The sequence below is a fragment of the Mastacembelus armatus genome, chromosome 14 (assembly GCF_900324485.2).
Source record: "Mastacembelus armatus chromosome 14, fMasArm1.2, whole genome shotgun sequence".
Lineage (NCBI taxonomy): Eukaryota > Metazoa > Chordata > Actinopteri > Synbranchiformes > Mastacembelidae > Mastacembelus > Mastacembelus armatus.
Window position 1 is genome coordinate 12978733 of NC_046646.1, and position 11593 is coordinate 12990325.

The 11593-nt window shown below is 41.0% G+C and overlaps 1 protein-coding gene across 1 annotated transcript; it reads left to right on the plus strand.

Annotated features, from left to right (window-relative positions):
- Positions 1-3673: 3673 nt before the first annotated feature.
- angptl5 (angiopoietin-like 5) lies at positions 3674-6576 on the plus strand. Its single transcript, XM_026327517.1, has 8 exons — positions 3674-3942; positions 4757-4928; positions 5021-5124; positions 5200-5293; positions 5400-5503; positions 5595-5715; positions 5797-5982; positions 6131-6576. The coding sequence occupies exons 1-8, from the start codon at positions 3889-3891 to the stop codon at positions 6448-6450; spliced, it is 1155 nt and encodes a 384-aa protein (XP_026183302.1). The 5' UTR covers positions 3674-3888; the 3' UTR covers positions 6451-6576.
- The last annotated feature ends 5017 nt before the right edge of the window (positions 6577-11593 follow it).

Consider the following 11593-nt stretch of genomic DNA (forward strand, 5'->3'; position numbering starts at 1 on the left):
GGGGGGTGGGGAGTGGGGGGTCGGGGTGGGAGAGATTGGGAAGTTTCACTGAGAAAACATCCGCCCCAGATGAGGACAACCCAGCCGGAGCCTGTTTGTCCGTGCAACCGCAGCCACAGTGTCCTGCCCCCTGGTGGAAAACACGCACGGTGACCGGGATCTCAGCTGGGCGACACATTGAACTCAAGGAAAATGTCTGGAGGGACTGGAGTTATTATTATCTAGCATGCGTCCAGAACTCTTTCCATTTTTTTGGTCATGATAATCCACCAGAGAAACTAAATCAAGAGATGAACTCGTTTATTAATCTGTTTAACTGGTGGAATTATTTTAGCTGCGCATTTGAACTTTTAATTTGAAGAATTTTTGATTATTCATTTTATTAGTGTTAATCCCAAAGCACCAAAATATACAGCACTGTTTGTTGTAGGCTCTAAAAACACACAGCTGATGCTTTTAACATAAATGACATCAATAGTTTTTTCATTTACCAGTTAACTTCAGCCCAAAGGGAAGTTATAAAGGGAAATACACCTAAATCTAATCAATATCTGCAGCTCCTTTGTCCTTAAACCAGCAGCAGCTCTCTCTGGTTTGACCTGCACACAGGTTCTCCTGGTACTTTGCAGCAGCTTTTCCAAGGCTCTTCTGTAGATTCAGTGTTTCGGTCTCTTCTTGTGATCCCAGACTGACTCCACGCTGCCCAGATCTGGGCTCTTTGGGGGTCAGACCATCTGCTGTAGGATCCTGGTTCCTCCTACCCCTGAAAATAGTTCTTCATGGGTTCTTTATGGGCCTGTTGACCTGCCCAGTGGACTGCACTATGAATCTGGGATCAATCAGACACCTGATGGTGTGATAAGAATCTAAAACATCTAAGATGCCTATAACCTTTGCACAGTCCGGTATGTGGTGGGATTTTGGGTGAAATGTGTTTATTATGATGCACATTTAGATTAGTTTTATTTGAATGAGTGGTGCGGTCATAAACACATACAGACTTGGGTTTAAGTATTTCCCTGAGTGTAAAACTTAAATGCAGAGTCAAGATAAGCTGATACTTACTGCAGTATTAACGTGTATATTTTAAGATAATGTGGAATTAAATGATTTGAACAAACTTTAAGAACAGAATTAGAAGTAGGATTATTTTTATGATTTCTATTCAGATTTAACCACCTTACTCTACATTTATTTTCCCACTTGCCGACTCATTTATGCAGTTTACTGGGGCCAGTGTTCCTGCAAACGTTTTTTCCCCCCACTATTATAATAATCAAAGAAGCGTTTTCCTTCCACCATTTTTTTCTTTTTCTCTCCCTTGTTTCTGAAACCTGTGATGATCGGATTCACACAGTGCAGTTGTCACCGTTTAGTTGTGGTCTATTAAAAAGGCACGTCTCCTCCGCTGGCAGCTTTATCAGTGTGACTGATAAAGTGCTGCGGGTATTTAATGTGTATCCATGAAGGAGTTGCATAAGATGTGGGTGAAGAAAAGGTCAGCAGAAATGTTCCTGCCCCTCCTACTCTGAAACCTGTGTGAGACGTAGGTTACTGTTCACTGGGATCAGGTTCATCACCTCAAAAACACAAACACACACATACGAAAACAAAAACACATTTTATTACCACACTCATGTTGCTGCTGGTACACCTTTAACTTTTTACAGTGCTATGTGAATTATTTGTCAAACAACTGGCTCCTAAGGTCCTGAATTATATGCAATTTACACCCTGCTGTGACCATTTCACAGACTAAATCAGTTGTTTTTCATAGCATGTAGTGTTAAGTGCCTCCCCGAGTCTTTTTAACAATGTTAATAACTTTGGAGCCCTATGTGATTATTTCGCAACAATCTGTGCAGAGATTTTAAATAATTTTTGAGTATGACCTTTTATTACGGTCAAGACATCTCATTATATTTGTTCTGTTCTGTATAAGAAAATTCATCGGGCAATTTTCTCTTCACTCGCTACACGTCCTTGCACATCAGCAGCCTTTATTTGCAGGCTATATTTTAACACATCAACATAGAGTATAGCTAAATAAATGTATGAGTACCAACTGTCTTATGCTATAACACAGTGTGACACTATATACTATTTGTACTGAATAATCAGTTGTTTCTGCAAAACAACAAAAACATGAGTCACAACTATGGTGTGTTTTTAATGAAGAGTCTATTTACCTGCTGGTTTTTCTATATGCTACACGCGATTGTTTTGTTACCCAGCGTTTTCAAGCTAAATATTTAGAATCTTTTAATATGTGTATGGAGAATCAGGCAAAAGGTCAGGATCAGTGTAATGTAATGCACAGCAGTGGGCAGTAGATGGCACCATCTTACCTTGACACCTGTTTCCATTACTTTAATAATGATTCACAAAGTTAAAAAACAATCCAGCAGCTGTTTGAACTCAGCAGAGGAGAAAGAAAAAGCATGGTGGTGTATATTTTTCTGAATAAAATCATCACCACACTGTGTTTATAATCAGCACCCCTTTCTCTGCCAAATCAGAGGTTAGAGGCACAGCAGGATTGCACAGGTCACTTATCAGGCGTCTATTCATGCCACAAACAGCAGCTAAGAACGGAGGAGTGGTCTTATTTATTCAGACAAATCGTTTCATTGATTCGGCAGGTCAGGACTGAGCTGTGGAGTGCTCTGCAGACAGTTGCGTCAAGATTAATATAAAAAGAACCAGGCATGTAACACAGCAAACCAAGGCGAGCACATAGCATAGGAAAAAAAAACACAGCATGGCAGTTTTTCACTTCGATTTGGGTTGAATAAACAAGATATCCTGCATTGTATGAATTAGTGAACTTTAGAGGTGTTGGTACGTAGATGTGCTACTTTTCATGCTGTCCCCTTATAACTATAACACAGACATGAGATATGGTATAATCAATCCTCTCATCTAGAAAGAAAGCAACCAGCTAATTTCTGTCCTTTAATTATCCAACAGAATGTCATAGAGACTTGGTGTCATTCTCTTTCCTGGTAGATAAAATGCATCATTCATGTGCTTTACAAGGCATGTAACATAGGACAGATGTGTGGGGCCTGAGGCTGCTGTACCAGGCTTCTCACATTCCTCTCACCGAACATGGCTGTAAACTCACACAGTTTCATTTCTTTGGCACTCACAGCAAAGTTTTCCAAGGAAGTGTCAGGCCGGCTGGCTCCAGCTGGACTCTGACTGGAATGTGCTGTCGCTCTTCATTGCTTTTCACTTTCCTCGCTGCTAAACTGCCCAGTTAACAGGAGTAATTGGTCTGACCCTCTGGGAGGCTGTTTTCAGATATATGAGGTTTTGGTCTGAGAGAGACAGAAGATGAGGTGCACCTGGGAAAAATGAGTAAAAGATATAGCCACCATGCAAAGACTCAAGCAGAGAGAGTGTTCCTGCATTAAACTTTCCCCTTTCCACATCTGTTTCTCATGGCAGAGGCAGGATATAACCTGTAAAACAACAATGCCTGGTCCTAGACACGGTGAGGGGGGAAGGCAATCACGCTTATCTCAAATCAGCACATTCAGCTACTTGTCAGAACTGTATCCAGACTTTCACCACCAAGCCATTTACGAATTTGACCCCCCTTTTAGAAAGGATGTTGTCATGGGAGTTTACAAGACAAAGTGGGAGTGACAGATGGACAAAGGGAGAGAGTCAGAGAGGAAGTGAAGGAGAAGTTTGACATTTGTGAGGAAGGAGCAGATGCAGACTTGGATGTAGCTGAGGAGGCAAAGAATGGACATGTGAGAGAAAAGAGCAGACTTGGGGAAAAATAAACATACATGAAGAAGTGACTGGTGATAGAGTAGACAAAGTTCAGCTGTTCGCTTGCAGAGGAAATAATCACATTTGGACGAGGCTGTTGCGATGTGGCCAACGACTGTCCTCCTGCTGCTTTTGCCTCATTTGTTTTCCTCCACAGTATGTACGATATGCATGTTGTAAAGGTTTTCTACTCTAATTACTTGTCTGTCCTGTCATTCAAACTTACATCAGAGCTATGCTATGTGGTTTTAAATTTGGATCATAACTAAAAGTTCTTATTTAAGTAAATGTAATGAAGTATTATCAGCGAATTCCACATACAGTAACAATAGTACATATAGGATATTAGTATCATTGATGAATTAATGTGTGAGCACTATTTGTGTTGTGAGTAGCGGAGTTGGAAATTATTTTAAATGTTTCACAGATTGGGATGTTTGATCTTCAATAGCAGATTTTTTTCACTGAACACCCCAACAGATGGAGACAGATGGATTCCCAAACTGAGCCCGGTTTTTCTTCCATTAACTTGAGTTTTTCCCCTACACAGCCGCCAAGTGCTTGCTCAGGGATTTTCAAAGGATTTTTTTTCTGGGGGGTTTCTCAGTCAAATATCTTCAGCTCAGTGAGGAAACCTTTGTTGCCGCAAAGATGAATGCAGAAACTTGCATGAATCCACCTTCAACAGAGAATCAGACGCAGAAGCTGATCAGGGCTCTGCATGGGTCTTCCTCAGTGTGTGTTTCCTGATTCAGGGGCACCAGTGTTAGTGAATATTATCCAGACTGTTCAGCCTACTTGTTTTTTTTTTTTTTTGAAAACATAAAAATGCTGATGGGGCTCAAAACCATTATTGCTCAATTTCCTGCAATGAATCTGCAATGCAAACAAAACATTTTCATTATCTGTTTTGTAATCTTCTAATGTAGACTGGTAAACACCATTTTCACTCTAGTTCTTTTATCCTCAGGACACAGGAAACAATACAAATTTTAACCAATCAGAAATAGTCAATGCAGACTTTTCTGATGCCGCATTCAAAGGCCAGAAACCTCACAGAGGGGTCAAAGATCGGGACACATGCTCCATCCCGTGTGACATCACTGTCAAGCTGCTACGAGATGAGAAACATTCAGTCTGCGGTAAAATTCCTTTCTCTTTTTTGTGTTAATATTGTCTTTATCACAATTGTCTGTTGCTCAGGATGTGTGTGTGTCTGTGTGTGTGTGTGTAGGTCAGCTACAGCAGTCTCTGTTGGCGTTTGGACGCAGCACCCGGAAGCTGATCAGGGATGTGATGGAGGAGCAGCAGAAAGCCCTGGACATCCTCAGTACACAGGTAAACCAGTCTTCCTTTTCTCTGTTAGTAGAGTGTGATTGACTGACTCTATGTACAACACTGTCACACTTGCAGGTCACAGAGCTGATGACCAAAGTGCAGACGCTCAGCTTTGAGGTTCAGAGAAGCAACACTGAGATCTTCTCCATGAAACATGTGGAGTCTCACGGTACCTCTTTAATATATACACACCCATTCCTTTGTCAGTGATTACTAAGCAGCATGTTCAGTTTATTCCTAATGACAGAAGAGTTTGTCTTGTTTGCCTTGATTAGGACGGGACTGCAGTGACATCAAGGACAGTCTTGTGTCAGTCGTCCCCAAGATCCCTAGTGGCATTTACATTGTCCACCCAGAGAATACTGACTCTTCATTTGAGGTACATACAGTATACATGATACATTCAGTCTTTCACAGTCTGTTACTAACTCATCGGTCACTACTCAAAACAACATGTATCCATCCTGCAGGTTTTCTGTGAGATGGATTATATGGGAGGTGGCTGGACGGTGATGCAGAGGAGGACTGATGGACTAACTGACTTCAAACGACCCTGGATTGATTATGTCGATGGATTTGGAAACCTTGCAGGTTGTACAGTGCAGTGATGGGGATTATATTTTGCACAGTGGTAATTGCACCGTCTGTCTTTTAATGTGTGTGTTTGTTTAGGAGAACACTGGCTGGGTCTGAAAAAAGTGTTTCACATTGTAAACCAGAAAGATACTCGGTTCCAACTTCACATTGCTCTGGTCTCCCATGATGACATCACCTCTTACGCATCATATGATGATTTCAAGCTGGACAGCGAAACCCAGTTTTTCAGTTTACACCTGGGCAGATATGCAGGCAGTGCAGGTAATATGTCAAGGCTTACAAAAGGCTCACCCTCTGAAAAATGTCCCTTGTCTTTCCACACAGTACAAACATCAGTATAAAGGCACACAGCTCTCATCATTTGCAAATCTGTGTGGTTATGTGCATTTCTGCCTGTGTTTACGTACAGGAGATGCATTTCATGGCTATGACCAGGAGCAGAACCAGGACACTGCTCCGTTCAGCGCCTCAGATGTGGACAATGATGGTTGCAATCCTTTCTGCTCCATTGGCAACCGAACAGTGGAGAGCTGTAGCACTCAGCACAACCACACAGGGTGGTGGTTCAACCAGTGCGGCCTGGCAAACCTGAACGGCTGTTACGAAGATACGGAAAAGAACCAGGAGCAGAGGATGAACATCCTGTGGGACACCTGGAGACACAACGGGGTCCCTCATTCTATCAAATCTGTCACGATGAAGATCAGAAGGATTGTAACCAATAACTGATACTGTTATTGCAACCAATAATTGATAAATTATAATTGAACCAAGAAAAGCACATGGGTCAGTATTGTGTAGGTTGCACTACATCTTTGTACAACTGGTTGTTTTAATAAAGTAGGATAAAAATTTCCTATTGCATCTCATTGCAACAATTCACCCATTCTGAAAATGTTCTTCCTTTTGCTTTCACGTTGGAGAACACTGGTCCAAAAAGCCACTACCAAGCCAGTCCAGTAGATGGAGCTGTGTATCTCTCAGCAAGCAGCAACAAGTATGTTGATGTCCACGTGAAAGACTGTGTGTGAGAATGATTTTGTCTACAGCAGCTCTTTGGACTAAAACTCCTGCAGAAACGTGTGTTTCAGTTTCATAAAAGAAATGATAGAAGTTTGAATAAACAGGTTTTAACACAAATCCAACCTGTCCTTTTGTTACTGTTGAGATCTGGGATTTTTTTCCCTAGTATTTCCACAAAAACAAGGTCCAGTGAGAGAAATGTTTATGAACAGCCCTCACAAAGTGACGAGCCGTTGTTCTAATTTCTGGTCAAATAAAATCAAACCCTGATCTCTATGTTAAAACGCCAGGAGGTGTTTCGCCTGACAACGCTGTATCCTGCCCTCCAAACTCCTTTCTTTTAAACAGTGTTTATTTTTATCCACATTGCTTATTAATTAAATTAAGATATATAATTGCAGCCCCCAAAGCACCCTATAGGAGCACTTCAGACTCTAGTCTGGTTTCTCAGAAAAAGTCATGTTCCAGCTCACTTTTTTTTATTAAGAAGGTACACCAAAAGCATATTAAAATATATCTGTATTCACACACAGCAGGCAGACACAAGCATTATTTCCATCCATCCATTACCTATATCTCATTCCTAACCAGGGTCACGGAATTCTGCTAGAGCCTATCCCACCTCTCTTTGGGTAAAAGGCAGGGGTACACCCTGGACAGGTCACCAGTCCATCACAGGGCCACATAGAGACAAACAACCTCACACTCACACTCACTCATATGAGCAATTTAGAGTCACCAATCAACCTGATATACATGTTTTTGGACTGTGGGGGGAAACCAGAGTACCTGGAGAAAACCCACACAAGCACAGGGAGAACATGCAAACTCCACACAGAAAGGCCCCTGACAGGTTTCAAACCAGGAACCTTCTTGCTATGAGACAACAGTGCTAACCACTCATCCACCATGCTGCCCAGCATTAAAACAAGCACATATAAAACTGTTTATTTTAATGTTAACAGTAAAGTGGAAATTTGCTTTCCTTTACTCTACTCTATAGCACAGGGAGAACATATAAACTATAAAGATGGTCAGAGTCACTTGTCTGAGAAACAGCACAGGAAGGAGGAAAAGAGTCTTTTCCACACAGGAATCTGGTTGGTTCTTGCAGTCTTCTCCTTCTCTTGTGTTGTCTGGTCCATTTTAAAAAAAGAAAAAACATTTCAATACAAAACTAACAATCAAAGGCTACGGTTCATAAAATACAACATCTAGAAGTGATTCTCATCAGCTGCATGTAGAGTAAATGCAGATTTACCTCTGAAATGATGTTGTGAACGCCAGGTCCTGCTTCAGTTTTCTCAACACTGACACGCTGGCTAGAAGAAGTTTTCCTGATGGACTGAGTCATATCCGACATTGGAACTGGTTGGACCTTTGCCACCTGCCGTCCACTGAAAATTCTCTTCCACAGAGACAGCTTCTTCTTTTTGCCAAGGCCTCTTGCTGTCTCTCGTTTATTGTGGGGCTCCAAACCTTCCTGAGCGACAATCCTTCTGTGGAATGTAGCACCTCGTCCTGTGAGGAAGGATTTCATGGTTGAAACTGCTCCTGCCAAAGTCTTCTCTGCTGCTGTGTCCGATGACACTCGGCAGCCGGCAGGAGCAGTGGTGCTGGAGGATCTTTGTGTCCTGGCTAACAGGACAAAGTTGACTTCGTTTAGCACTGCAGCCTCTATCTCGTTGATAAATTCAGATGAAACTGTCACAGGGATGTCTGTACCGACAATGTTTGTGACAGTCTGCCTGAAGGAGCTTTCTAAAGAGCTCTGGATGCTACATTTGAAAGACTCCTCAAGGTGCAGTGAAGATGTTGCAGGTAAATGGGGGACTGATTTCAGGATGATTTTCATGATGGCGTCTGAGATAAATTTGACAATATCCAGGCACATGTTTAGCAGCTGAACTTTCACGTCTCGGTTGTATATCCCTTCACTTAGTTCTCTAAATTGTCTAAAAATGAAAGAACAGAAAAAGGGTCAGAGAAACGCACAAATGTAAATATATTCACAAAAAAGCTGCTACAGGCTCAGCAGCATAAAGTATAACTTACTCTTCAGTGAAGCTCTGAAGTACTGATGTTATTATTGGAACAAGGCTGAATTTCAGCTGAAGATGCTGGTCTCCTGCTGCTTCATTTTCCTCTTGGAAAAATTCTTCCTCCAAGATGGGTGTAGAGATATCTGAAGTGGAAGCAGGTGAGGGTGACTTACTGGTCTCACATAAGCTTTGATGTTGCTGCTGTTTTGTTATTTCATTTTCCTCTTGGAAAAATTCAATATATCCACTCTCTCTATCATCCTCTGAGTGTACTGGAGGTATATATATTTCCATGACCTGATCTTCATCTGCCTCTGCAGTTTTGGTATCAAGACTCTCTTCTAACAGTTCCTGATCATCAAAGGTCCATTGGTCCTCAGGTGTAGTATTGTGCTCTTCTTTCTGGTCCTTTTTAGAAGAACAACAACCAAACGTAAGTAAAAACGTCCTCTAAGAGTAAAAACATTCACTGACAATAGGTAAATGTGATGCCTCAATAGACAAAACTGAACTCACAGTTCATCTGTCTTGGTCTTAATGTTTAGTCATTTTTACCTTCAGAGGACTGGAGATCAGGTTGACTTCAGAAGATTGTCTTTGCTGTTGGTGCGCTGACACTTTCCTATTCTGTTTTCTGTTAAACACTTTCTTCCATCCCCTTTTCATCTTTCTGGCAAAGGTCCTCCTGGATGGTCTTGTTGTCTTTTGGACAGGATCAATGGCCTCCAGTGTCCTGATATCCTGCTCAATTACTTTGGAAACAATTCTGTTTGCTTCCTCCACGATGGGTGTAGTGATATCTGAAGTGGAACTTTCTTCATCGATACCCTGAGTAACATGTGAATTAACCTCAGAGATATCTGCCATTGTGGTCTCCTCAGCTGTGGCTGAAGAGCTGTTGGATGTGACGTCTTCATCCTGTGGAACCTCTTCAGCAAACATTCGACGTTGTTTGAAAAACTCTGTCAGATACTCATCTATTTTTTGCTGGGTGTAATCACCAGAGGACTCATTTAGCTTGCGTTCTTCTTCTTCCCAGATCTGGATTAACTGCATTAGCTCTTCAATATCTGATGCAGCCTTTTTAAAGATTTCTGCGAAGAGGATGTCAAACTCGTCTATATTTTGTGTGTCCTGGTCCATGGTCCTTGAAGTTGTATTCTAGTACAGAAGCATAAACATGTCAGTAAAAATATCACTGATCTTTAACAAAAAATTCTGTCACCTTTTTTAGGGTTTTAAATTGTGCAGGTTAACACTAGAACTACCAAGGCAGTCATTTTGACTGTTTTTAAATTTTGCTCTGTAATAACTTTGTTGAAATAACACCCATATAACTATAGTACCCTGACTTTTCCTGAATGTGTGCATATTTTATTCTAACAGTGTTATTTTATTAAAATTACAAAATATAAAAGAGTTCTCTGTATTTCTATATTGAATGCCAATAGCGGTCATATTGACCATATGGAATATAGATAGTAGATCATTTTAGGGTTTGCTACTGTTTCTGCTCTTGAAAATGCGTGCCACCGTTGCCTAGCAACTTTTGTTTCTAGTTGCGTTTTTTACAGTATAGCTAATCTAAAACCTAGCAAATTTCATGTTCTGATTTATTCTTAATTTTTCTTTACTGATTATTGAAATTATATGCAAATACATATGAGCAGTCAAAATGACCGCTATGGCCACTCTAGTAGTTACAGAATTCTGGTACTTCTAGTGTTAATCTCCTAACATCCTGCTGATCCTTCTGGAAAGGGCTTTTAGGGTTAGGGTTAGGGTTTAACCTGCTTACCTGTCTATCTCCTATCAAGTTCAGATAAGATGACTAATCTTGCTTTGTGTCTTCTGCTCCTCCTTTTCTTTTGTCTTCTTCGAGCTCTCTGTTCTGGTTCAGTGTTTAGTTTTCTCCAAGTATCTGCAGGTTGGTCCAGATAGTATGTTCACTGTAGAGACTAAATGTAAACTGAACTCTGATCTAATCAGAATCTCCTGTGTCCTGATCGAAGTCCTTCAAAGTCAAGACATAGATGACATCATCTCAGAGCGATGACATAATCTAAAGTCTGTGATCTATTGCTACAGAATTACTTTCCAAAAAAATGCACATTAAGTATCTACAGTTTTCAGAAATACTACAATGTAGTTTGAGAACAAAGAAGGCGAAAGTGGAAATACTTGAGTAATGCACAAGAAAGAAAAACTGCACATAAATACAGTACATGAATAAAAGTAAATACTGTATCAGTACTGTACGGCTGAATTCACACACACGCGCACACATACAGATGGACTATCCCAGTGTTAGCCCACTCAGTGCCCCAATTAACAATGTGTATGTATTAGCTGTAAAAGTACAGTGGGACCCAGAAGGATGCATTCTTTCTCAAGGAGACAGGGAAAAAAAAAACGGGGGGGGGGGTTGGGCAGAGAAACCGAGACAGAGACATGTCACAGGCACTTGTTCATTACTTGTGCTTATAAAGTGGGAACAGACCCTAAATCTGTGGTCATCTCAGGATGAACCAACAACCGGCAGCAGTTGACCTGCAGGTTACACCGACAGTCCCTGCGCCAGAAGCCATGAAAACCTGCTGGTGTGTGATGATTTTGGGGAGGAAAACTGTTTCTCTGAACGATGCCTCCTTTCATTTACACCCCTACTCTTCATGCAGTGGGCAGGTTCTGTTCATCTTCTGCATCTTTTTTTGTTAAAACTAGATTTATGGATAAAAGTTAGCATTTTCAGTTTTTACTTTGAATCATTATCATATGAATCACATACTGCATAGTATATAGATTAT

What these genes read in the sequence shown, in the direction of transcription:
- angptl5 (XM_026327517.1), top strand. Translation starts at nt 3,889, where the DNA reads ATGTGGCCAACGACTGTCCTCCTGCTGCTTTTGCCTCATTTGTTTTCC. An exon ending in TGAGAAACATTCAGTCTGCG is followed by an intron (nt 4,929 to 5,020) that starts GTAAAATTCCTT and finishes GTGTGTGTGTAG; the next exon opens with GTCAGCTACAGCAGTCTCTG. An exon ending in ATACTGACTCTTCATTTGAG is followed by an intron (nt 5,504 to 5,594) that starts GTACATACAGTA and finishes TCCATCCTGCAG; the next exon opens with GTTTTCTGTGAGATGGATTA.